This window comes from Branchiostoma floridae, chromosome 15, assembly GCF_000003815.2.
Source record: "Branchiostoma floridae strain S238N-H82 chromosome 15, Bfl_VNyyK, whole genome shotgun sequence".
Taxonomy (NCBI): domain Eukaryota; kingdom Metazoa; phylum Chordata; class Leptocardii; order Amphioxiformes; family Branchiostomatidae; genus Branchiostoma; species Branchiostoma floridae.
The window spans coordinates 16,884,248-16,911,372 of NC_049993.1; the positions used below are offsets into that span (position 1 = coordinate 16,884,248).

General features: G+C 43.2%; 2 protein-coding genes across 3 annotated transcripts; both read left to right on the forward strand.

The window, feature by feature from the left end:
- The first annotated feature begins 1,796 nt into the window (after positions 1-1,796).
- Positions 1,797-26,179, forward strand: LOC118431333 (patched domain-containing protein 3-like). 2 transcript variants are annotated; one of them, XM_035842454.1, is made up of 22 exons: positions 1,797-1,996; positions 7,209-7,455; positions 7,968-8,038; positions 8,433-8,552; positions 9,897-10,038; positions 10,346-10,443; positions 10,950-11,070; positions 15,626-15,749; positions 16,276-16,448; positions 16,774-16,890; positions 17,368-17,502; positions 17,868-18,005; positions 18,167-18,206; positions 18,776-18,931; positions 19,189-19,316; positions 20,347-20,499; positions 21,137-21,262; positions 21,846-21,990; positions 22,478-22,599; positions 22,980-23,168; positions 23,723-23,887; positions 24,828-24,954. In XM_035842454.1, the coding sequence occupies exons 1-21, from the start codon at positions 1,896-1,898 to the stop codon at positions 23,837-23,839; spliced, it is 2,763 nt and encodes a 920-aa protein (XP_035698347.1). In that variant the 5' UTR covers positions 1,797-1,895; the 3' UTR covers positions 23,840-23,887; positions 24,828-24,954. The 2 variants fall into 2 exon arrangements, with proteins under 2 accessions (XP_035698347.1, XP_035698346.1); XM_035842453.1 differs by lacking the exon at positions 23,723-23,887 and having other exon boundaries at positions 24,828-26,179.
- Positions 11,465-15,450, forward strand: LOC118431334. The gene has a single exon (XM_035842455.1). The coding sequence runs from the start codon at positions 11,758-11,760 to the stop codon at positions 14,572-14,574; it is 2,817 nt and encodes a 938-aa protein (XP_035698348.1). The 5' UTR covers positions 11,465-11,757; the 3' UTR covers positions 14,575-15,450.
- Positions 26,180-27,125: the final 946 nt, after the last annotated feature.

The following is a 27,125-nucleotide window of genomic DNA, read 5'->3' on the forward strand; positions in this document are numbered from 1 at the left end:
CTTTATTTCTCTTTCCTAAGACATATTTCCTAGTATTGGGATCGGAAGAATTTGCATATCTCTAACCAAAGAGGGATTGGAATGTATGATTTTATCTAAGACAAAATACAACGTTCAAAACTTGGCTTCCAATATACGAAAGTCACTGTACTTTTTGTCGTGTCAAAATAAAGTAATAAACAATAGATTTCTTCTACACCTGTGTCCATTTACGACATTGTGATCATCATCTGTTACTTGTCACATGTTACTTTTGTTACAATCTCAGCTTTATCTATTTTCCTTCTGCATATTTCAATCAATAAATGTTGCAGACGTGCAGTTTGGCCTCCTTGAAACACAAGTCTTCAGGGTGAAAGGGGCCACCTAGCTGTCTGGAATTTCATTATACAGGCATGTAAAACAAATTACACCCAGTGAATGCAACAAGATACACGATAAAGGTGGAGAATAATGCACAACAGAAAGTGATACCGTCTGTGTCCTTGCGTCTACCCGTCACGCTGTACACTCCTACTTTTGACAAACAGCTCGACAAAGTTGAATAGCGCTAATCTCCAAGCAGATCCTACCGTGGCATTGAGATGATGGCCAAGGACTGTAGCCGACCTAGAAGTGAGCAAACGGATACTCCTTAGCCGGCTACGGTCCTTGCAATGGTCAACTTACTACTGATCTATCTAAGCTCCTTGCACTATCTTAGGCCACCGTATAGAACCGGCTTGGAGATAAGAATCGAGCCACCTAACTGTCTGAAAATTCAATAAATAAGTAGAATTCCACCTCAACAAATGCAACAAGATACACGATAAAGGTGGAGCACGATGCACGGCAGAAAGTGATACCGTCTATGTCCTTGTGTCAACCCGTCACGTTGTATAGCCCTCCCCTTTAATCTCCAAGCAGATCCTACGGTGCCATAAGATAGTATCAAAGCTGGCAGAGGAGTGAAGCCGGTCAAAGGGAATCAGACGAGCTCCGGTAGCATTCATACGAGCGTAACCCATTAGGCTGGTTTCATTCCTCTGTCAGCTTTTGATACCTTATGCTATAGCGCTAGTACCGTAGGATTTGCTTAGAGATTACTCCACTTGAAAAACGATTCGACAAATTAAAGTTGAATATCGCTATCATCTCCAAGCACATCCTACTGGGACATTTAATAAGATCAGTGGACGGATAAGAAGTGCAGCCGACCAAGGATTGTACAACTGGATACTAGTACTCCTTAGCCGGCTATAGTTCTTGCCCAGCTTTGTCATAAAATGCCACCGTAGAATCGGCTTCCAATTGGAGATTAGAAGGGTCTTAGAATAGAGCCACTAGCTGTCAGGCCTTGAGCAGTTTGAAAATTCAAATTATGTATCTTCATCAATCTTGTAGGGTAGTCCCTTCAGTAAATAGATAAATGAATAAAATGAATAAAATTCCACCCCAACAAATGCAACATGATACACAGTAATCAGTAGTGGAGGTAAGGCATGAATGCAGGAGAGAAAGTGATACCGTCTATGTCAATATGTCCTTGTGTCTACCCGTCACGTTGTAGCTCCATGTGCCCCAGATCGCCGTAGCCCCGCCCCCGGGTCAGGTGTCACGCCAGGAATAAAAGAATCTTACATAACCCGCTCAGCCGGCCAATCATCGGCTTTGTCCGGTTTCGTAACAGCCGCCTCATTTGCATCTCGCCGGGCGCGATCCACGATCAGTACTATCTACTAGTACTGTTTTCACTGCGAATCGCTTCTTCAAACACAGACCATCCCATCCCAGCTGGTGACCATTTCGCACTGTCTGTAAGGCCTCAGTCTGTGCTATATTAGTATGCGTACAGAATCCCTCGCGTAGCCTTAACACAGCGATCTGACAACAAGCCGGCTCGACAACCAAAACAAATGGCCGCCAAACCATCCAACTCTCCCAAACAGGGGAGGCCGAACTGCATGAAGAGGTGTAGTAACGTCTTCGTCTCGGCGCTAGAAGGATTCTTCTACAGGTAAGAAGACAATTTAATTTTAAGACAATTTTCTATAAAGCCGCCGCGATGACCCTCCCATTATCTTGTCAATGCCAGGCAGATAGCCCTCGTCGATAAGGCATTTTACGCTAACATCAACATCACGGTACGTTCTGCTATAGGATATATCAAGAAGGCTGACCCCCTTCTTAAGATGGTGGCGAGAGCATGTGGTTATTTTTACCCTTTACAGCCTTCATATTTGCCCTTTTTAGTGCGGGCTCCTTGATAGATCTAGACACTTCGTTACTCGAAATGGGATCACAGCTTAATTAGTACTTGTCCGACATATACGCAATAGAGTATGGTGTCACAGTAGCACATGTAAATAGTATTTCAACCTGCAAAAGCCTCATAGTATACAACTTTTGGAGCATTTGAGTTGAAGGTTACAATTCTATGTATAGATCAATTGTCGAGTGTTTTGCCACCAGCAAAATACTAGTACGTAATTAGCCTGTGTAATTAGTAGACCATGCGTGGCAGTGTTTCTTGCCATGCATGTGAAAATATGAACCTTAACATTTGGCAGTTTTGCAAAATACGATATTGGAAAATATTCTGGATAAGGGGCTGTATTCCATAGAGCCAAGTGTTTTGCCAGCAACACGTATAATGCGGCATTATACCCATTAAAGCGGATGCAAGCAGTGCGTGCTTGTTGCCATGCGAAACCAGGCAAGCATGTGTCGCGGTAATTGGAGAGCCTGGGGCGACGACGGACCCGTATTCAAACCAACTCTTACCAATCATACAGCTAGCTACATTCATGTAATTACCAAGAAGCGAGAGGACGTTGAATGTACAATGGTGGATAAGACGTATATATGCACTACCATACAAAAGTATATAATTGTTACATGTATATGGTTGTTACCATGTGACCTATACTTAGCCCAGTGGGGCAAAAATGTGCAAGAAATGTCTTCATTCACTCATCCATGTGAAAATGTAGGGCAGGCGTCATCACGGATGTGGTGTGATCGATTTCCTGGTAGTAACGAGCTCTGTGTGTATTTTCACATTAGGTGACCATAGACAGTAATATCATAGTTTCTTAGACGCCGTTTTAATGAAAAAAATGCCAACTGAAAGTACGGTTAAATTAAAAACCGAAACTGAACATTTACCGATGAAATGTACGCGTACATACTACATACGGAGGGTACAAGTAGTTGACCATCTTCGTGTTAATAAATGGAAAATAAGGGCAATATTTATACATTTTACGGTCTTTGTTCAATTGGAAGCCTTTTTTTTCCTTTTACTGAATTACTGTAACAGTCGAGTATCGACAGTCGCTGTATCCAAACGATGACTCTTCAGAAACATTTGTCGTTAAGTCATTCTTACAATTTCATATTGGTCATCAGGTGACAATCCTTCTTTTACCTTCTTCATGCGTACCTGACTCCATAACAAGTGCAAATTGGGGTGCCAAACGGCTACTTCATATTGCTAAAGCAGGGTTCTCCCCAATTTTTTTAGGATAGTGGATGGGCTGGCAAAAATAACCGAAGCTGGCGAAGCTACTCTAAAAATAATAGCATAGGGTGTCAAATACTTTAAGAATGATAGCGATTCCTTTGTTGTATAGTAGTGAAATGACTTTTGTTTTGATCATCACCTATTCACGAGTTGTAGATAGTGCACTGAGCGCAGACTGGAAAAGTGATGCCACTTGGCACAACAACCTGTGAATTTTCTTGAACTTTAGCAAAACTAACCAGGAAAATAGGGAAGGAACACACTAAATTCAAAAGTAGTATAGTGGAGCTGGGCTAGGAGCATAGTGGAGGGCCTCCATTATTCCACTCTCTGGGGAGGACTCTGTAAAAGTCAAACACTCCCCTGCGATATTCAGTAGTATTCCCGAACTGCAAGTCACGTATATTCCACAGATTCTCCGCCCGTACGGTCAGTCACCATTGGAGCCTTTTGTTAGTCATACATTTTTCATCAGAACAATTGTCTGTTCCCTAGCTTCCGCTGGGGGTACGATTTCGTAAACGTCAAGCTGTCGTTTTTACACCGATATCTTGGTAGCAATGAAGTTTGGGTGCATTTTGATATTGGCATAGTTGAATAAAGGAAGAAATGCCAAATCGCGAATAGAAAGCAAAACTTTGACCTGTTATAACAAGAGTAAAAGGGTTTGGTTGGATTATCATTTTCGTTTTTAGCGAATGAAAATCTATATGTGGGCAGTCTTTGTATATGCATCATACAATGTATAGTCTTTCTTATATAATTTCTGTCAAATTTGAATGGACACGGAGAAACTTATACCGCGTTTTAATAGCAGTAAGGATTGGCATTTTCTTTGACTGTAACCGTTGACGTGTAGCCGATTCACACAATCCCTTGTAAGTTTTGGTCAGGACTTTATTTCTTCAAAACCCTCTCTATGATAGTCAATATGTAGCATTTTCAAACTGCAAGTCACGTATATAGGCTTTTCATTTGACGTAATCTGCGCCATGTTGCATTACAGTGTTCGTCCGTAAAACACACGATGGTTGCATTGCTTGACCCAATTATCCGCCATAATCGAATGATTCAAATTATAGTCGTTATGACGTCAGTGGGAATCCTGTATATTCCACAAATTGTATTGCCCTTGCGGTCAGTCGTTTCCTCTATAGATTCCCGTGCCCGCACGGTCAGTCACCCTGGAATCTTTTGTTATGAATTCATACATTTTTCATTAGAGCAATTGTCTGTTCTATTCCGCTGTGGGTACCGATATTCGTAACCGACGAGTCGTCTTCCAACGTTTTACAGCTGATATTTTATACATACGCTTTCCACCCATTTTTCTTTCATTTGGGTTTCAAAACAATAGACGAAAAGTGGCCAACAATTTTCTTTTCGAAATTACCGTTTAATTGCCGTTGAAATTCCCTTGGCCTACCTTCATACTGTAAAAAGATTATTGTATCTTATTATCTACATTGTGTATACTCTTATATATTCTATATCTTCAGTTTTATCTTCAGTTTTATTACATGATAAGATTCGGATACTTTCCTGACTAGAAAACTCCATTGTATTTTATGATACACATGTATTTTCAAATGTCACAATGGTTTATGACCAAGCACATTATATAGATGGTATGATGCATTGATTTCTATTGGCGTCGATTTTTGTATTACACGTCACCAATATCGGGCAAAAGATCGATATTCTTGCTTACCATGTGACCGTTGATCAATAACCACGTTTTCGTGCGCGGGTAAAACTAAGATGAAAACTTTAAAACGTTTCCAGTTATTAAGCGTTTTCAGTATAACCTTCTGAAGCTCAAATGCTGTTAAAAACGTTCATACACAACATCCTATTACGGACGAGGCTTATTAATAATTCACATTTAATTCCGGATAGCACAGCTCATCTTTCATACCTGATCATCATGTATTGTGTATCAGTCCTTCGGTTCTAATAAGTGGTTACGTGACTGCTATTGGAGTTGGAATTTACTCTCAAAGCAGAGGTTCAGCTCCGGCTGTTTTTGACGTGTTTTTAGCGTTATTTGTCTGGTTTTCTATTCTGTCCCCTTTTGTTCAAACTTTGGCCTGTGGATATAAAGGAAAGGAGACGAAATAGAAAACTCACCAAAAATTTGAAGGAAAAAAAAAACCAAAACACGACCGGAGCCGAACCTCCGCTCGGAGAGAAGTTGACATTTACGACTCATCATCAGCCACCAGCGGAGTAAATCTGCCGTCTATTCTCTTCTAATAAGCTAAGATACAAAGAGCTCCTTTCCATACGTCTTCCCCTGTCTGCTCTCCGACGGTCTATCTTCTAAGGTGACCTACTTAGCGCTATTTTAAGAAACCTATGGGCCGACACAACTCGTTCCGTCACACTGGTACCGCATGAATATACAAAAGTAAATAGCACTGACTTGGAATGAAAATCAACTTCTCAAAATATGCGACTTTGCGCTTGTCTTAGATTTAAACCTAACAACATTGCGGAAACTAGGTAACACAAATATTTTGTTGTGTATCTCATTTTTTTGGATGTCCAATCTTCATGGACCTACTCTGTGCCCCTGGGAAAGGCCTCTACCCAACTTTTGTTTGTCTGTTAATCTATTTCACACGTAACAATGAAGTATAGAAAGTAAATAAAGTTGCTGGAGGAGGGAAAAGGCCGATGGCGTGTACTTTCCTCACTCCTCCCAGGTGTAAAAAGGCACCCTCACACTCAGGGTTGACAATCGCGGCAAAGCCTATGATATTACCCCTGACAACTCAGCCACAGAATACGGGTATTAGGGGCGCCTTGCTTATCAATGTTGATGAGCTTGCCTGATGTGTCGCAGGCCAATCAGCGACCGGATTGCAAGTTTCAGTACGTACGCATGGTACGGCGCGGCGTGCACAAAGATCTGTTTATCTTTGCGTGACGGTAATGTTTTTTTTTGTCGGTATACGGTGATGCCGTGGTTACCTATACCCACAGAACCGACAACTGTTAAATTTGGTACCTAAATAAAGACGTTTGGACGCTGAAAGTACTGTGAAACGTTATGCCGGTACTGTTATCTTGCTCTTGAATATTAATGAGTCGCCTTATATGGCGGCTTTCCGAGCTTTCGACAACAAAAAGCCATCTCTCCGATAGGCTGACAGTTGGTTAGAAGCCACGCCCCTAATACCCGTATTCTGTGGCTGAGTTGTCAGGGGTGATATCGTTAGGCTTAATTTGCCGCGATTGTCAACCCTGAGTGTGAGGATGAAAAAAGGGTACCTAATTTCATCTTAGGAGATAAATGCGCCCTGAATGTGCGTGCTGAACAGCCAAACCAATAAATAAATAAATAATCTCTATTTCAAGACTGGGTAAGCTGGTTTCCGGCCACCCCTGGCTGACCATCCTGCTGACCATGCTCCTGGGAGGGTCCCTGAGTGCCGGGATGGTCAAGTTCTACCAGGATAGTGAGAGAGAGAGATTTTGGCCAGTGAAGTCATAATGTTAAGGTTCCTGATTGATCCTCTCTATTTACAGGCTAGGTAAGCTGGTTTCCGGCCACCCATGGCTGACCATCCTGCTGACGCTGCTTCTGGGCGGGTCCTTGAGTACCGGCATGGTCAAGTTCTACCAGGATAGAGAGAGAGAGATTCTGGCCAGTAAAGTCATAACGTTAAGGTAACTGATTGACCCTCTCTATTTACAGGCTAGGTAAGCTGGTTGCCGGCTACCCATGGCTGACCATCCTGCTGACCTTGCTCCTGGGCGGGTCCCTAAGTGCCGGGATGGTCAAGTTTTACCAGGAAAGCCGCTCGGAGAAGCTGTGGGTTCCGTACGGCTCCCAGGCGCTGGAGCACCAGAACTGGGTCTCCGAGAAGTTCCCGGCGAAGTTCCGCTTCGAGTTCCTGCTGATCGAGGCCGACAACGTGCTGGTGCCGTCCGTGCTGCAGGCGGTAAGACGTGTTTGTTTGTTTGTTTGTTTGAAAAGGGTTGCATAAAGCCCTGTTAGATAGCATCCGTGGTGATCCTCAAAGTGTTATGAAAACGATCCGTCGACCCGAAACAACTATTATTTGTTACACAGACTGATTATAAAAGGACCTTAAAACATATGTGTTTCAAATAGTTTGTTTGTTCATTGAGATAAAGATTCTCGTAGCCCAAGTAAATCGGCCCTCCCTAGCCCTCTCGATCGTTATCGACAAGTGCCGTGGTATCGGTATTAACTGACATGTCTTTGGGGTCTAGATGCATACATGTCGCGGATTGCTAGATTCATTATGACATGCACGATACTTAATTTGAAAGTTTTTCGATCATTTCCTGCTGGACCAAATAAGATACTAGTACTTTATTATAAAATCTCTTACTTATGTTGCTGTACCTCAAGAACGCTTTGATGATATTTATTTCATAAAACATAGTAGAATGAAACTTAACCAGGTAGTTTTTTTTTTGTCACCAGATGCTGGCTTTAGACACGTCGATAAAGAACGTCTCTACTGATGCGACCAACTGGACATCGATATGCTATCAGTAAGTGGGACACTTTCTGACACACGCTCAATAACACTGCTGTCTGCGCTGGATGTATTGATATGTAGTACATACATTTGCGAAGAGGATAAGTAAGCAGTAAATAAGTACATACATTTGCAATTGCATACTTCAAAACTGTAGACCATACATGTATTTATTAGTGTCCCTCTCCTTTTACTTGTTAACGACGGATGATGCCGACTGTTGCGTAACCTATACAATCCTTCATTTTCACCATTACCTAGAAGGCAATCTTCTATGTTAGACTAGATCTGTGATACTTTTATGTATGTTTTGTCTCTGTTGTAACCTGTACTTAGCTCGGTTGGAAAAATAAGTACAACAAGGGTCTTCATTCATGATTTAATCATGTGATTTCCCCTCGTTCCAGGCTCGGCCCTAACTGTTGGTCCAGCAGTCTGCTGGAGTTGTGGAGTTTTGACGAGACGACCATCAACGGGCTGTCACAGCAGGACGTGCTGGACAAGGTCAACCAGAACAACCTCATGAGGTACGTCATAGGGAAACATTAGGTTTACCTTCCGAAAATAATTTCATCAGGTTGGTAGAACATAGGAGTCTAGGACATAAGAATTTTCTCTTGCACAACCAGTTTTTCTCACCTGCTGACGTTTCGATGTCTGGCAGGCATCTTCGTCAGAGCTTCTAACTGGAGTTCTGCTTCTCGCCGCTATATGTAGCCGATGTAGGTGGCTCTGAGGAAGATGTCTGACAGACATCGAAACGTCAGCAGGTGAGAAAAACTGGTCGTGTAAGAGAACATTCTTATGTCGTATTAGGTTTACCATTGGCTTGAGTTGCAAAGGACATGTACACACATTACGCTGCAGGCCAGATGCTGGGCACATGTCATATAACTATAAAATATAAATGCTATATATTGTTCACCATTACCAAAGGGAGGTGTGCAACATGACAGCTTTCGATGCCGTTTTGTCTCTTTTTTACTTCTTCCAAGAAAGAAATTCAGTCTTCGCGTGCGAAGGAAGGACTTACGAGGGGCGTTCAAGAAGTAATCCACCTGACCCACTTCCAGTTATCTGATCTAGATGAAATTTTGCATATGTAATGATTCTCTATGGGTTATGTTGCAAAAAACAGCTCTGAACTAATTTTGGTTTTTGATTTAAAGGTGTTTGAACTGAGTCAGGTGTGAAATGGACCAGGTGTGAAATGGAGCCAGTTGAGTGTCGCGCAGTGATCCGGTTTTTGCATTTGAAAGGACGCATACCAAATGAGACTTTTGATGAAATAAAAGAAACTTATGGTGATGATTCCCCATCATATGACCTTGTAAAACGCTGGCATTGTGAATTCAAACATGGCCGGAAGTCTGTGGAAACAGCTCCCAGACCTGGTCGTCCCTCTTCTGCCATTGATGAGGCATCTGTTGCAGGACCAACCTGGGGCGTCCTACAAAAACGGTGTACAGAGCTGCATCAAACGATGGTAGAAATGCATAACTCTGGGTGATTCCTATGAAGAGAAAGACTAATAACTGCACCAAGTTTCATTAATCTCCTCCTTTGGGAAATGGGTCAGGTGGATTACTTCTTGAACGCCCCTCGTAGTTACCAGTAAACGACATAGACTGAAAGTCTGCAAAATTGATATTTTCTGTTACGCTGGAGTGGAGACTTATAATTACGCTTATTTTCACAAACATTTCAAACCGTACTGACACCGTTGTATTTTGCCCTTCTTTTTTTTTTACTGCAATTTGTATTGCGTTTATCGCTAATCTTTAAAAATGCAATCGTATGGAACCGGACCATAGAAACCGTATGTGTAGAACTTTTTTTTTACAATAATCATGAATGTGTATAACCCCCAGCCCCGTGACGTTCCGGCCGTACGATGTTGAGGCCGTGCTGGGAGAAATCCAGCGGGACTCCGGTGGTCAAATCTCCGGCGCCAAGGCCACCACCATGCTGTATGGCGTGAAGGACCAGAGCGTGGAAAGACAGGGACAAAGGGTAAGTTATCTTTGATTTGCAATATTAGGCAATTAAAGATGAAACTTATCTCTAATCTTAACTTCAACTGTCAGTGTTTTCAAAAAGGAACTATCAGTTTTCTTTGTCTGATGCTCTTTACTCTTGCTCCTACCTTAACTCTTTAAATAAGAAAAAAGCCTACTTCAGTGACTGATGATATAAAGATAGGGCGAAACTAGGTAAGTGCTATTACAAGAATAGTTGTTGATCCACCATTTTGAATTTGGCTGACGTTGAAGTACGTCATATTCACGTGACTTTAAAACGTTATTGTCTTACGTCACAGGTTGATGACGTCAGGAGCGAGTGGGAGAAGGGGTTCCTGGAGGTCGCCCAGAAGGAGAGGTCAGATGGGGTCACGGTCACGCCTTATGCAACAAGAAGGTAGAGAACGACATTTGGAACATTGCTTTGTCCTCGCGTATTTGGCAATGCTTTCGTGGCGATTATTGCAAGTTTTTACGCATCACTTTTATTGTAACTGACATTACGCATATTTTCTTCGGAACACGTAAAGAAAGAAGTTATAGTCAATCCTATTAATAGTAAACTTTCAATGGGCTTGAAAGAAACGGATACAATAGATTAATGGTAAGTATAGACAGAATTCTTAATTTCCATAGGGAAATGATATAAGGGACCCCAAGAAAAAGACACAGCGGCCAGGTGGTCCTATGCAGAGACGGTCACCAGTACAGGGTATAGGATTGGCTGTACATGTATTGATAATTCGATGCTGCCCATGTAAAATGAGTCATGTTGTAGTAGGGTAGTGGCGAATGTTCTTGATCCTATCTTGTAGTGACGTAATTCATGAACCCACCAACATGGCGGATCTTCACCTACGTTACAGTCACGTGAGTGTAAACCCTCTGTTCTTCCCCCGTCAGTTTTGGAGACGAGGGAGGAGGAGCCATCCAGAGTGACCTGACCCTGCTGTCCGCTGGCTACTTCCTCATCATCGCTTATGTCGCCATGGTGCTCGGAAAGTTCAACTGCATCGAACAAAAGGTACGATAATGGTTTACTTCATCCTTACAAGTGTACAGATTAGGCTTAGGTCACAGTTCCAAACCGGGGCCCGGCCGGGCAGCTTTAGGGAGGGAAAAGACATCAAAATTTCAACATAAGACAACATTTGTATTCAACATATGTATATTTCTAGGTATACATTTTAACATTTTGTTTCTTTACACATCCCGACCGGGCCCCGGCTTGGAAATGTGACCTAAGCCTTAGCATGGCTCTAAAATTGGGTCATGAAATGCTCTTGTACTCACATAGCTGTAACATAGCTAACAAGGACATTTAAAATCGTTCAAAGTTGTCAAACGTATCAAAATATATGTTGGGTTGAGCGGTAAAATTAACAGATAACAGGTAAAACATTGCGCAGTCTAGGACTTCAGTAGTCGGACGATGTGCGGAATTGTACTCTGAGAGGTTATGCTCCGGCTGTTTTTTATTTTCACATTTTTTAGTCGTTTTAATCGGGCTTTCTATTTTGTACTCTTTCTTGATCTCTCGCGGCACATGTTTCAGTACGGTACATGTCCACCTCGCTGCGTGACATTATAGTGACAGGGTTCAAATGTCGGCTGTCAAAAACCGGTTTGTTCGGAGAGGACAGTGTGCCCACGGGCTATATCTTATTAAGGACGTCCTAGATTCTACCAGACGGGCCTTGTAACGAGTAACATGGACGAAAGCGCTACATTTTTCGTCTTCCTGACCTGCCTGGTCGTTTCCGACAGTGTCCTGCTCATGGGAGCACTACAGTCGTCAGTGAACGTTCCAGAGAATGCTCACGTGGGGGATACCGTCCTCAACGTTCGGTCGGCCATAGGGGAGGGGAGGGAGGAAGTCTTGTGTAAAATTGTCACCGGAGAAAAGACGGAACGCTTCCGTGTAACCGATTGCGTGATCAAAGTGGCGCGTCCATTGGATTTCGGCGTCGACCCTAGTTATAACCTCACGGTAAATGTCAGTTGGTCTTCCGGAAACCCCGAGCAGTTGTATGTTGATGTACAAGTCCAAGACGTGGAGGGATACCCGCCTGTTTACAACGACACCTGCGAAATGCCGACTCGCACAGTAAGGGGGAAGTCAGGTGATCTGAACGTCGATATAAAATGGACTGTCACGGGCATGGCAACGAATATTGGAGAGGTGTCTGCCTCGAAGCAGTTTTATTACAACCATGATAGTATCAAGGCACAGTATACGGCTATAGCGTACACGGATAACAGTGATTGTCTGGTGCACTTTGTATGGAAGCCCTGGAGTGATGATGATATTACAAATATTAAGTCGGTGTGGGCTTCTACACAACAACGGTGCTTTAACTGTTCAAGATCAACAGATGGGGCATCTGTCGTCCAATTAGAATTATTACACAGTTATACCGGCTTTACTCCGAGTTCGTCTGGGAGTTGCTATTCAGGGCCTATTCCTAAAACAGATAGACAGTTGGTATTGGCCGTTTCGTTAACGGTTTCTTCCCTGAAGATGAATCATGTCACATGCGACCTGCCAGCAGACGTTTCTGTTTCCATGGTGGTATATGGTATGCGTAGTGAAGTAATTCTTCTATCTGTTGAATTTGATGGCCAGGCAGTCGGATGCCCCCCTAACAAGTACGGCCTGTTGTGTGACCAGAACTGCACCTGCGAGAACGGTGCCCGCTGCCATGGGCTGAACGGGGCCTGCAAGTGTCAGCCTGGATGGCAGGGTGTCGTCTGCGACATACCTCACAGTACAGTGGTCATCATCGCGATCCCTAGCGACACGCGACAGATTTACATCACTGGCTCTGTGACGCTGCACTGCAAGGTTTTCAATCTGGCTGCTGACAGGATGATGTGGACATTTCCTAATAAGACGGAAAAGGAGCTGCAGGGCGCTCAGGAAGATCGTGTAAGGATCCACAACATACAGTCCAAACACAACGGCACCTACACCTGTACTGTGTTAACGGGAGATGGAGCGGTCATTAACGCAAGTTATGAGCTTCAGGCCGTCGCTTGTCCTCCCGGAAAAACGGGTGAATCGTGCGAAGAGGAGTGCGTCTGTAGCCATGGTGGCAGCTGTGACCGGTGGGCCGGCTGTGTGTGTCCGCCGGGATGGACAGGAACCACGTGTCAGACATCCTGCCCAGTCAGCACCTACGGACAGGGTTGCAGCAGGCGGTGTCTGTGTCAGCATGGCGCCACCTGCTCCCCTACCGACGGCAGGTGTAACTGCACAGAAGGCTGGTTCGGCAGTAGCTGCAGCAGGCCCTGCCCCGCAGGGCTGTACGGATGGAAATGTCGGCAAGTTTGTGCCTGTAAAAATAACGCCACGTGTCACAACGTGGAAGGTACCTGCGCCTGCGTGCCGCCTAGGACTGGCAAGTTGTGTGACGCCATCGAAACGGGAACATACACGTTTCCGTTGTCTCTCCAGATTGCCATACCCCTGGCACTTACTCTACTAGTCGCTGCTCTAGTTTTGCTAACACTCTACAAACGGAAAAAAGCTACACGAGCGGCACAAGAAGAGTCTCTAGAGGAGACCAGAGTTTTACTGGAGCTGAGAAACATGGAAGACGACCTGGCACAGAGTTTTCAGCCAGGCTGGCTCAACCGATGGGAGAGGGACGGCGAAGATCTGACTCTGGATGAACTGGTCGGGCTGGGCGCGTTCGCGCAGATCAGGAAAGGACAGCTTCGCACGGCTGGCGCTGACGTCACGGTGGCAGTCAAGTCCGTCCGCATAGAGGATAGGCGCTGCTACCGAGCCTTCTGCCGGGAAGTCGCCGCGTTGATAGCCGTGCACGAAAATAGTGAGGAACAAAATGACGGACATCCCAACATTGTAAAGCTCTTTGGGGTCCTGACGACTTCCACACCGAAGTGTATTCTCTTGGAATTTGCTACCAAAGGCGAACTTTTGCTCATTCTAAAACAGCAACCTCGGCAGAACGGTTCTCTTGGTAGGTTTATCCGCTATGCCGTCCAGATATCCCGTGCCCTGGAGGAGCTCCGACGTCTGCGTATCGCTCACGGTGACGTGGCCGCCCGAAACGTCCTCGTCACTGGCGATGACGTCGCCAAACTTGCTGACTTCGGTCTGGCCCATGACGTCTACACCGAGACTACCTATGTGTCCTTAGGCAATGACGACGCCGACGAACTCCTGCCCCTGAAGTGGATGGCTCTGGAGTCGCTGGAGTCTCGCGAGTTCACGTGCGAGAGCGACACCTGGTCGTTCGGCGTGCTGCTGTGGGAGATCGCCGCCTTCGGGGAGGAGCCCAGCTACCAGCGCCAACGCCAACTGAGTTGTCCCAAGTTGGTGGGGCTCCTGAGGCAGGGGGTCCGTCTGGACAGGCCGCCCGGATGTCCGGACAAGCTGTATGACGTCATGACGTCGTGTTGGCGGGAGGAGCCGTCGGCAAGACCAGAGCCGGCAGAACTGGAGCAGAAGCTGACGGAATGTTGCCACGAAATGGACCCACTTCTGGTTATGGATAATTAAACCCTGGTGTAAACGACAAATGTAAAACTGTACAGCTGGAAATAAGAAGTTACTTAATGCACAAATGTCTTGATGATTGCGCATTGATCCAGTTTTTGACGGTCATTTTTCAACACATTTGAAAATAGGGAAATATGACAGGAGGAGAGGTGTTACTAGAATATTCTGCATTGAAACAGATGTCTATTGGTGACATATGTTCGTAGTAAGTTACTTTGAACTTTTTTGTTTGTTTGTTTGTTTAGGAGAATATTAGACCTTTGTATCTGTATCTGTATCTATATAGCCGGTATAACCGCCGTTCGGCGTAACACACCAGCTAATGTTGAAAACGATTTTGCACGGTTAATCTATAGTTGTCTGATTGTCGTTACTGTTAAGTAATACTTTTTTTCTGAAAATGTGCAACACAAAGAAATTTTAAAGTAATATGTTTTTTTCATGTCATTGATGTAGATTTGAGAATTCTTTCTATGTATGTATCAAAAGTATTTCAGAGATCATAGAAGTCTGTATGTGGCACGTCTGTGTCAGAGAGATTAGTGTAATCGAAGCTTGTTTATATTTCACAAAGAAAATAAGATTTTGGCAGTTTTGTATACCAGTATCTTTAGAAATAAAAATGATTGATATCATATTAGAAGTGAACGTTGGTTTGTATCTCTTTGATAAATCAGTTCAAAAGTTGGAGGTCAAATTTTCTGCAGTAGGCCTAAGTGTAGACAAAACGTAGAGGACAATTCTTATGGTCTTTATAAGACGGAGGAGTAACAGCTGTATCGAAGAGCATCAGCTATAAACCTTTATCTCAGCGCATGTCTTTAACCAACCAAGATGGCGGAGACTACATTACGTCATAGTCACGTGACTGCACACACTCAATACCATTTCAGATCTACGTGTCGCTGATGGGCAAGCTGATCAGTGTTTATTAGAGCTTGCACATGTTTCCCTTTCTCCATAGAAAACAGTGAAAGTCACAGTGAACCGACAAGGCGGATGTAGAGTGACGTCATAGTCACGTGATTACAAACAACCAATACCTTTCCAGATCTACGTGTCGCTGATGGGCGTGCTGTGCGTGGGGCTGTCCATCATCGGGTCCATGGGGATCTGTTCTGCCGCCGGAGCCGCGTACGGACCGGTCCACTCCATCCTGCCCTTCCTCATCCTGGGTAGGTGTCCTTGGACAGAAGTAGTGGGCAAAAAGTCCGGGTTCAGGCTGGGTATTATTATGGTGGCACGGTGGCCTTGCGGTCAGGGTTGGTGACTCAGGACGACCTACAGGTTCTGATTTCGAATCCCTGACCGGTACCAATATTGAGCCCTTAAGCCTATTTCTCAGTCTACTGAGGTGAAAATGAGTACCCATAGCTTCGGTACAGAAAGTCCTCTTCCTATTGAAATGACCGCTATCGTTATGTCGATCATTCTGTCACTTATATGAATCCTGTGTTTGAGGAGAGCCACACATGGAGCACGTAAAAGAACCCACCACACTTATTGATAAGACAAGTTGTCCATGCCGGTGCGAACGGAAATATTTCAAAATATTCGGCTTATACTTTTCAGTACAAACCCGATGACACGGTCTACCAGGTATGCCTAACCGCATACAGAATGTGATGATATTCCACCGAAAAGTTCTTGACTTCTGCTGGTTCCAATCGTTTCCATTTTTTTCTTTTCTCTGTTTCCCAGGAATCGGTGTAGACGACATGTTCGTGGTGGTGAGCGCGTGGAACAACCTCTCCCCGGCGGACAGGAAACGGGGCAGGCGCGAGCAGGCGGCGCTGGCGCTCAAGCACGCCGGCGTCTCCATCACCGTCACTTCCATGACGGACGTGGTAGCGTTCGGCGTCGGGGCATCCACGGTAAGACGTCATTTTCATATGTGTGACGTGCTTAACATGTAGACGTCATACGACAACGTGGTGTCGAAAGACCAAGTGGCAACGCTTCGACGAACATTCGAACGAGTTCGAACATGCTCTATGTTCGATTCGTTCGAATATTCTGCACGAAGGTTCTTAGAGACGCATTCTAATCATAAGGGTAATGACGTATGTCCCTCTGTGGCTCAATGACATTTGATGGTCTATGTATGAAAGTGTGATTTTGTAGAATAATGTAGATACGTGTAAAAGTCACCGTTGTCATGCTGTATCGATGAAAGATGTACCTATGTCTTACCTACAGATCCTGCCAGCCCTGCAGTCGTTCTGTATCTACGCGGCCGTCAGTATTTTCCTGGTCTTCGTGTACTCCTGTACCCTGTTCTTCGCCGTCATGTGCCTCGACTTTCAGCGCTGGGAGGTGAGAACATCACATTTCTCCGTTTACGCGTAATATCTGTAGTACAGTGTAGATTGTATAGAGAGAAATAAACTGTATAAGGTTATACAAAACCTATTTCCTTATTTCATACGCAAAGTGCTGAAGAAAGATATTCCTAAACCAACTAGACAATCCAGCAATCAAAAACATATCTGTTCTTTTATCTCCACTACAGCAGAAAAGCCAGGAGAAGTTGAATTTATCCAACGATAGTTTGATTTTGTACCTGTTAACTCAATCTTTTCAACAAGACTTATTGGGACCAGTACTTAGCCCTGTGTGGCATAATGTGCAATAAAGGTCTTCTATCATTAATATATCAATAGTGGACCAAATAGCTGTAAGATTTTTATGAAGTAAATATTCTTCTTACACGTACAAGGCGTTATAACTGATATCAGGAAAAGAATTATGTAGTATAATTTCATGTTGTATTTTTTTGCGTACTTTTTCCAGGGCCGGCGGAACGCATGTTGTTGCTGCTATGTACACAAGCCCGACTACCGCCCGACTGAGTGCTCACAGAAAGATCGTCTGCAACTTTTCTTTCAAAAGATCTACGCACCCGGTCTGCTGACCATTCCTGGCAAGGTGTGTTTAACAAAGTAGACATGAAGTCATTTTCTGAGGGGAAATTGACCCCCCAAAAAACAACACTTTTCCAATGTTCTAATTTAGTAAAGGCAAAGAGGAAGATAGCTATTTCTCATTTCATTTCGTTTAAGTGATTTGGATGATATTTCTATAGAATCTATCTTTTTTTCAGTAAACAATTTGGTCATCTTGCTTCTAAAAACACATACGTGACCGCTAACAGGTACCGTTATAAATGTATTGTAACGTGCGCATTGTAGGCATCTTAGTATCTTACACCACTGGAAGAATACCTGTCAAAATGACAGGTTAAAGTGGATCTCAGTTAACTCAATTCCACTGCATCTTGCACAAATCTTCAGATCGTGACACTAGTCGTGGTGTCCGCCATCTTGGGGGTCAGCATCTGGGGCATGGTCAACCTGCGGCAGAACTTCGACTCCACCTGGTTCCTGCCGGATGACTCCTACCTCAAGCTGTACCTGCAGAAAACGGAGACGGTACGTACTAAAAATGTTGTGTATCGGTGATCCGATTTTTGCGGCATCAATTAATACCTCTTGTAGCTTAGAAGTTGGCTATGTAAAGCAATCAGTAGTTTCTAGTTGTTTTTATACGTTTTGTATCTTAAACATAGACATCATTTTATCATCTTTTGCAGTACTTTCCTGATGACGGATTCGAAGTGGATATTTATGTTGGTAAGTATTATTTTTGTTCCAATGATAGTGCGATAGACTGTCAATGATATACATTGTCGCTTCATATTGTAGTTCGTAGTTGTCAGCAAGATCTAATGAAATATTAGTTGGCGATATAACATGTCAACCATACAGAAACGTCAACAATTCAACAACCCTGTCCTTGGTGCTGAACACCATCCACACGCTAGTAAACACAACTGCCTTTGGTGCTTAACGCAATCTACATGTGTAAAAATACCGGTCCTTGATACTTAACACCATCCACACACAGGTAAACATACTTGTCCCTGATTCTAAACAACATCCACACACAGGTAAACACATCTTTCGCTGGTGCTGAACACCATACCTGTCCTTGGTGCTGAACATCATCCACACAGGTAAACATACATGTCCTTGGTGCTGAACACCATCCACACACAAGTAAACACATCTGTTCTTGCTGCTGATCACCATCCACAGGTAGACATACCTGTCCTTGGTGCTGAATACCGTCCGCACAACACACAGTCAAATGCACCTGTCTGTAGCTCTCTACAAATATCGTGTATCTGTGCATATTGCAGGAGACATAGACTACTATGGAGAGAGGGCGAAACTCCACACGTTGTACCAGAGGTTCGAGGCCGACAGTTACGTTACAGATGGCACGGTGACCAGCTGGTTTGAGGACTACACAACTTGGGTCAATTCCACCAAAAACTCCACACTACTTGGTGCAGGTATGCTACTTTGTGAGAGTATAACTTGCTATCTAGCCAGGGTTTTTTAATGCTAAGTTCTTTGCATTGTAACACATAATCTGATTTGATATTAATGTAAGGTATAACATTTAATCTACGTTTCACGTAGCATCCACTGCGCCTTCTGCCTGTGATTTAGCAAATTCTGCGCATTACAAGAGGGTTGCTGGGACATTTTCTATGACCCAACAATGTTTTTCGAAATGAAAATGTAATATTTGTACAATGTTTCCCAGACGGCCACGCCACGGACAGCACCACGTTTCACCAGTGGATAGTTCAGTTTCTGACCACAGACGCCACGGGAAGGAGCCACTCAGGAGACGTACAGCTCAACTCCACAACCTCTCCCGTTTCCATCATTGTAAGTATGACGTACCTAACTTATCACATTAAAGTGAATTTTAAGTGCAAATATCGAACCATTTTAGAGTATATATGTTTTTGAATTACTTGTACTAATTTTTAAGCAATGTTGTAATGGCGAACTTGTATTGCTGTAATTGTACACACCTACGCAATTCAGGCTTATGTGCCTGCCAAGTGGTGTTTGTAATAAAGTTCAAGTAATCTTATGGAGTTCACTACTAGACCTACCTACCTGATCCTCATCACTCCCTAAAGGTGCACTCTCACCGGACGTGGGACACGCTTGCGGCATTGCTACGTTCGTTCACTGCGTCACTGTTTTGTTATTTTCTCCGATATTTTAATAATTCGGATATGGCGTAACACGTAAATGTATGACATAGAAGACGACAAAATACACAACAAGTAAGAAACTTCGTTCTTTATCCCTGAAATTCGTTGAGTATCTTCCGAACCCAGCAATGCCGCAAGCGTGCCCCACGTCCGGTGAGAGTGCACGTTTAGGTAGAGCATGAGGCACTGGCGAACTTCCTCCAGTCCTCCCTATCTTGGGCAATCCATCTACATGTAACTACATGCCAGGTCTTTCGTGCTGTCTTCATATTCCCTTCTACAGTCCTTCTCCAGGTCCCTAAAGGCCTGCCTCTGTTTAGCTTCCCATACTTGAAACAGAGGTTTTGGTCGGGGGATAGTAACAATAGGGTTTCTTTTGTGTGCATTCCTCTACACAGATGCGGAGGGGGATTTAAAAAAAGGTCTCGGCCATGACTCGGCCATGACCAAAACCTTTGCTAGGAGAGTAGATATTCTAGTACCAAAGGACAACCTCAGTAAACTGATCATACTTCAAAACATTATTTGTTTTTGTATATGTATGGTGGCACTAATATAAGTGAAGCTTCAGTGCGCCACCACTGCGTCTGTTATGTCTGGTACAGTGAATAAAAATATATATTACACAGTGACACATTTGTGGTAAGAAAACAGAACGTCATCTTGACACAATCTCCATTCTTCCCTATCAGGCGTCCAGACTCCGCGGCACCTACAAGACGCTAAAGGACTCCAGTGAGGAGATCGAGGCCATGGACAGTCTCATCGCCGTGACGGATTCTGTCGGCTTCTCTGGGGAGGCCTTTCCGTACGCCAGGCAGTTCAACGGCTGGGAGACCAACAAGGTATGCCGGTTCTTCATATCATGTTCTTATTTTGTGTTGAGTAAGACTTCTCTGAAGCCGTACATGTTTTGGTTTGTTTTGTCTTCTTAGTTCTTATCTCTATGAAGGAAAGTGCCAAGCAGGAAATGGCGAAATACAAAAGGTATCAGAGGGAATGATATATTAGATTATATTAGCGGAGTTAAGTTTGTTATAAGAAATGATGGCACAGGGAAAATTTACTTCCCTTCGACAACTAAACATCGTTGGGAATTCAGCGAAATTCATATTGTTTTTACCTGGAGCTTCTTCGACACACAAAGACTGTTCTCATATCAACACATGTCCTAAATGGACATTATTCATTTGAATATTAATACTAGTACGACTAGATTGTTATGTGCAAGAGGCTTGACTTATGCATGATACCCATAACCCAAGGGACTAGCTTTGAATTATAAATGATTGTAAATCTTAGTCTTACTACTGCAGGCACGTGGATTAGATGCTGCATATAGTAATCCGTTTCATCGTCCTTCTTAGCGCTATAGCTGCTACGAGTAGATTGTTATAATCTCTTCTTACTATGACTGATTCATCAGCAGTTGCGCTGATGCCGAAGTCTTATCTTGTTTCCTTTCTGTCCAATGATGCCCAGGTTATTAAGACGGAGTTATACCGTAACCTCGGCATCGCCATGGCAGCAGTGTTCGTCATCACGCTACTGCTGCTGGCTGACATCCTGGGCAGTCTGTGGGTTCTGCTGTGCGTCGTGCTTACACTGGTGAGTCTAGAGTTCCAGCATAGGTTTCACGCATGTAGATCTTCTTGTCAATCTTGAGGTATACGTAAGAAATGGGCCACGAACTTGGTGCAAAATAGCAGAAGATGATTTATTGTGTGACAACATTGTAACAGATATAATGTATGGCATCCTGTACGTACATGTGACTTGAACTAATGTATTGCTGATCTAAGAATTCTAAAGAACTAATCTAATGAGCAAAGATGCGTTAGAAAATAGTCACAGCAAGGGCAGAAGTCGAATGATAAGATTGAAGCACGGAAGCTCTATATCCCTCCTGCAACGAGAACTTTGAACTAGTGATGGGAAAATCAAACGTATGAACACCAACTGGGATTATAACCCACAACCTTGTTGTCCAAAAGCTGGAATTGCTTATACTTATAACGTTACAAGGAAGGTTAATTTCTAACCAGCCTGATAATATCTTATTAGAAGCTTAAATGGACCTTCGACTGATCGGCTTTCTAAACCTTATCGTAATGGGAATAGACAGTTAAGGGTTCTGAACAACGAGAATCACAGACCTATTTCTAATGTGAATAAAATAATCTCCTGATAGGTGGATGTTGGTGGAATGATGCACCACTGGGGCCTCACCATCGACACTGTGACCACCAACATCATGATCCTCGCCATCGGGCTGGCTGTGGACTACGCCGCTCACATCTGCCACACATTCCTCACCATCAACGGCACGAGGCAGGGTAAGGACTGTCTGTTTTGTTTCTGTTTGTTTGTTATATGGGGTCCTGTACAGAAAATAGAACCCCCTGGGCCCACTCACATCTGTCACACATTCCTGACACTATCAACGGCACGAGGCAGGGTAAGGACTGTCTGTTTTCTCTGTTTGTTTGTTTGTTTGTTTGTTGAATGGGGCCCTGCACAGAAAATAGAGCCTCCCCTGGAGAAATGTCTAGAATTTATTTGCACAGCGGATGATTGATTGAAACGTAAAATGTAATATATAAGTGGAAGCTGGGTAAAGTTTAAATCATATACCGACACTCTTATCTACCGCACTTGAGCCTTGAAAAGTTTGTCAAAAGACAGAAACTGCGTTTTAAGGCTATGATAATGACCATGACCATAATAAGCAATCTTATGTACCCATTATTAATGTGATAAAAAGGACATATGTAACTGCAGAAAGGATGTAGTGAGTGACATGCTGCTTTTGATATCTTTCAGAACGAGCTCACGTAGCCCTAGGCAACATGGGCCCGGCAGTGTTCAACGGGGGGTTCAGCACTTTCCTGGCTTTCGTGCTGCTCGCGACGTCCAACTCTTACGTCTTCATCACTTTCTTCAAGGTGAGATAAACTCACTGTGCTACGTACTTGCATCAGTTGTTTTTATATCAAAATACTAGTTGCGCAAAAGGCATAAAAACTTGCATTAAAAACACAGTTTGGAAAGTTATCCAGTTTAATATAGCCTTTCTGACTCGAACAAATTGTTTTCGTGTTTCGAACGAAAGAACTTCTTGATTCGAACGAAAGTCTTCAGATTCGAACGAAAAAACTCAGTCCTGATTCCAACGAAAGAAGTTCCTGATTCGAACAAAAGAACTGCCTGATTCGAACAAAATACCCTCGTGATTCGAACATAAGATCATGATTTGACTAAAAGGTGTGGCATGATCAGAACTGATTTTTGCTAGAATTATATCCAGACGTCCGTTGTTTTCCAGGTGTTTTTCCTAGTGGTGGTGTTCGGGTGTCTGCACGGGCTGGTGTTCCTGCCGGTGATCCTGAGCTGGCTGGGCCCGGCTCCGTACGACACGGCCGCGGGACGGGACGAGGAACAGCCCGAAGACGCAGGGTACATCGAGAAGGTCCAGACAAACGGCTTCGAAAACCCCAGCTTGGAAATGAACGGGGTAGGTTGGCTTAAGACAAATCTTATAATAAGGATAGTTAAAGGCAAGCCTTTTAGTGTCTTGTTCCTGGGATTTTGTAGGTAATTGATGAAGCGAGCGGACGAAATGGTCAAAGAACATTGTTCTTGTGGTAGACTCTAGATGCAGGTAGCGAATTTCCCATAAAATGAGCACATTAGTGGAAAATGTCACCCCTGTAAAACATTGACAGTATTTAGAGAAAATTCAGTCTCTCTATTTTTCCTTTCATACATTGAACTTTTACGTTTCATTCCTTTTATGTTTGACATTACATTTTGTACACAGCTCAAAAGATTGTTTGAAAGGCCCTTTTTTACAGCATCACTAGAACGTACTCACTGGCGGAACAACGAATCGTTTTTTTCTTTTAATCATATGTTGTAGCTGCCTTATTTTGTAGTTCTAAATGATTACCAGTTGATCGTGTCTACCTGTTTTTTGATCATAAGATTATGATTATTTTCTCTCTCCTTCTCCTCCCTTCCTTCTTTCTTTTATTCCTTCCCTCCCTGTCCGGTGATGGTATCTTCCAGCGGGGCCTGACCGCCCTGGACCTGTTTGAGCTCATGGTCGCTCCGTCCTTGTTGTCTCTGGACTTGAACAAAGACTACCGGGCTTTACATGGCCGGTACTCTCCCGACTTGTGCTGACACTTTCTCTCCGACTCCTGAATGTTTTAAAGAACGCTTAATTATCAGGTAACAACGGTGAGAGGTTCCCTATCAGTTCGGTAGTTCAAAGAATGCTTCAAGTACCCGCATCACAATAGCCTGGTAGCCAAACCAGTCCTCTTCTATCCTCTCTGCAAAGGGCAGAATAGACTCGGGAGCTGCAATCGGTTTGGATACCAGGCTACACCACAGTAGAATTACTGCATATACTGCAGCTGTAAAACGTAGTTCAGCATCACTAATCCTAGGCCTTGGTGGCATCTTACTAACTCTCCCTTTCATGCTAAACATCTCTAAGAAACTAGATAGCTAGGTTTAAATTGAAACAGCAGGCTTACTGAATCGTAGCTAAGTTCTGCTTGAATACGTTTCAAAGTGTTCAAATATTGTCTCCTCAAACACCCCCTAGCGAAGAACGCATTTATTTCATCACACGTCTATCTACTGTTGCTTTAACATGTCACTATGAAGTCAAAACTTAGCTTATCATCATGTAACCTTTTTCATTGTTATCAGCTAGTGCTCGTGTAGTGTAGTTGTAAATGTTTGTATTGTAGATTTCATAGTTTACTGTACGTATTCAACTACCTCGGCTGTTGTTGCTTTCAGTAAACGAACTGTACAACAATGGATTACATTTTAGCTGTTTGTAACGCCAAACTATTTGGAGCAGTAAAAAACAAATCAGGAATATTTTCACAATGAAAATGATTTCTTGAAATGATAACGAATTGCACGCTATTTTTGTGTTGTGATTTCTTTTGAGTTTTGTATGTTTAAATCAATGCTGCTAATATCTGTGTAAGAAGTAATGAGACGTTACCATTGTTTGCATTTTTGACCAAAACTTCATCCACTCTTTTTCTGAGTTCGACAAAACTACACTTGCAAGCGGAACCCTGGTTAAGTGTTATCATACTGAAGTATTTGATGATGTCACACTAATCGATGTGTTTCCTGTCAATAGGACGTAAGCACGGTGATGCCTGAGTTTGTAAAACCGGCAGACTTCAGCCCCAGAGTGACGTCACAGCCTGCTTACCCCGCGGATATCCCTCCGCCAGACTATGACGCCCCGCCGGGTTCACCAATCAGGAGTGGCCTGGGGTCCACCAACTCCGTACATGGTCATGGAGAGGCTGCCATCCAATGGGGATCACGTGGGAAGATCCCAGCAGTCAGCAACTAACAAGCACCAGGATTTTCTGCTTTTTTGTTTCATATTCATACCTCTTCAGATATTTATAAGCTATGACTTTCACAGGTCTTGAAACACCTTTTCGAGAAGTATTTGAAAAGACCTTTTATGCCACCAATGTCCATAAGACATTGTTTTGTTTTATATTATACAATTACAATATACATTGTGTAATAATCTTGCCATTCGTGTTGAAAGTTAACCGAAACCAAAACGTATTAAAACTGGACTCAGGGCATATTGCATGTACTCTTACCACTACTCAAACTCAGGATAGAGGCGGCGTATGCGGGGGCCCGGGCAAAATATTGCTGTCTGAATTTTTAGCATGTGGAGCATATTTTTCTGTGTGACTTCGACCACCACCGCTGCTCTCATCCTCCTGTGCCGCCGCCTCTATTAAGCAGAGACAATCTAATACACAAGGATAGTATCTACATTAAACTGTTGCAGTCAGAGAATAGAAAGAAACTTTACCTCATTCGATCGGGTAACCAGGGTATTATGAAGATCATTGTTGTATTCCGTTTTGTACAAAAGCACTTCATAAGCCACTGTGAAAACCTTTTTGGACTCAGTCCGAACCCAATTTTCACAAAGTTTAGCATTTCAAGACCTTAATAGTGCATAAAATGCGTAGATACTACATATTCTAACATAGGTCACATTGAATATACGAATACGTCTAATGTATTATTATTGACTTGTACTTTTCCATCACAATTCATGCACCAGTTTCCTAATATTGCTGTCTAAAAATCACGCATTTAATACTTATTTTGACCTACTTAAGTAACTACTAATATAAAACATTGAATAGGTCTACTTTTTGTTGCCGGTCACTTGCTGCTACGATTATAAAATGTACAGATATGGATTTGTATGTTGATGTACATGTATATATTACAAGAGGTTGTATATATTATGAGGCTCGTGTGAAGTGATGTAAGGTGTTTAGCAAGCTGTTGACTCTCTAACATTTGCACGAATGTATTTCAAATATATATTTATGTCTATTTTGCCTCTGGTGCACCTTAATGCATGTATACATGAATTTTCGTGCAACCAAGAATATATCTAAAGGGTCATATTTGCAGAAATAAAACATATATAACATGCAGTGGTTTGTAGGTGCCTCTGTTGCATTTATATTTTCATTACCAAGTATTGATATGAAGTAAAATGATTAAAATCATGTCGAAAATTTTCAGTAAAATTGATCAAAATCAGTTCACGTGACTGTATTTTATGCAGATGTTTGTTCTCGAGAGAAATTTTATACTAAATACACATTCCATTTCTATAGATACCTTTTTTCTTTGTATAAGTTTCTCCCGTAGTACTCATGGAGTTTTGTAAGCACCTGAGACATATATGGGGTAGATTGTTTATTGTACTAAATACAGGGCATGAAAGCATCATATTGTAATATGAAATGTACAAAATAAACAGATGCCACTGTAAATGTCTGTTTATTTGTTTGTTTGTTTTTATTTTGCATACCTGATAAGCCGCCTCGTGGCGTAACGCACTAGGTTTATTTGATCCAATCACACTGGGAAGGACCCCTACTCTTTTCGATACATGTAAGTGCGGTGGGTTCTTCAACGTGCCCGGGGTATGACTGTCCCCAAACACGGGACCTCCATTTAATGTCCTATCCAAGGGAAGGACTTACCGAAGCTAGGTACTAATTTTCGAGCGAAGGGAGAAAAACCGTGCAAAGTACCTTTCCCAAGGGCAAAAGATCGGTGGCACATCACGGACCTCGAACACCCTGCGGATTGCGCCACACGCGTACGACCCCAAATGTTGTGTGGTTTGGGTTGATCGTGTTAAGCACGAGGCAGGTGGATTTTAATAGCCTTACTGCCGTCCATCCGTTAATCAGTTAAAACCTTTTGGATCATGCCATTTTTGTTCGGGCAAATTGATCCAAGTCGGTTTACTTAGTATGTGTGCTGTACTGTATGGCTCAAGCCACTGACACTTAATTTATTTGTACCTGTCGTTTTTGCAAGTTTCTTTTCATGCAGATGACCATATACCTAACTGTAAAGCGCACGT

What these genes read in the sequence shown, in the direction of transcription:
- LOC118431334 (XM_035842455.1), top strand. Translation starts at nt 11,758, where the DNA reads ATGGACGAAAGCGCTACATTTTTCGTCTTCCTGACCTGCCTGGTCGTT.
- LOC118431333 (XM_035842453.1), top strand. Translation starts at nt 1,896, where the DNA reads ATGGCCGCCAAACCATCCAACTCTCCCAAACAGGGGAGGCCGAACTGC. An exon ending in TCAACTGCATCGAACAAAAG is followed by an intron (nt 11,071 to 15,625) that starts GTACGATAATGG and finishes ATACCTTTCCAG; the next exon opens with ATCTACGTGTCGCTGATGGG. An exon ending in ACGGCTGGGAGACCAACAAG is followed by an intron (nt 20,500 to 21,136) that starts GTATGCCGGTTC and finishes AATGATGCCCAG; the next exon opens with GTTATTAAGACGGAGTTATA.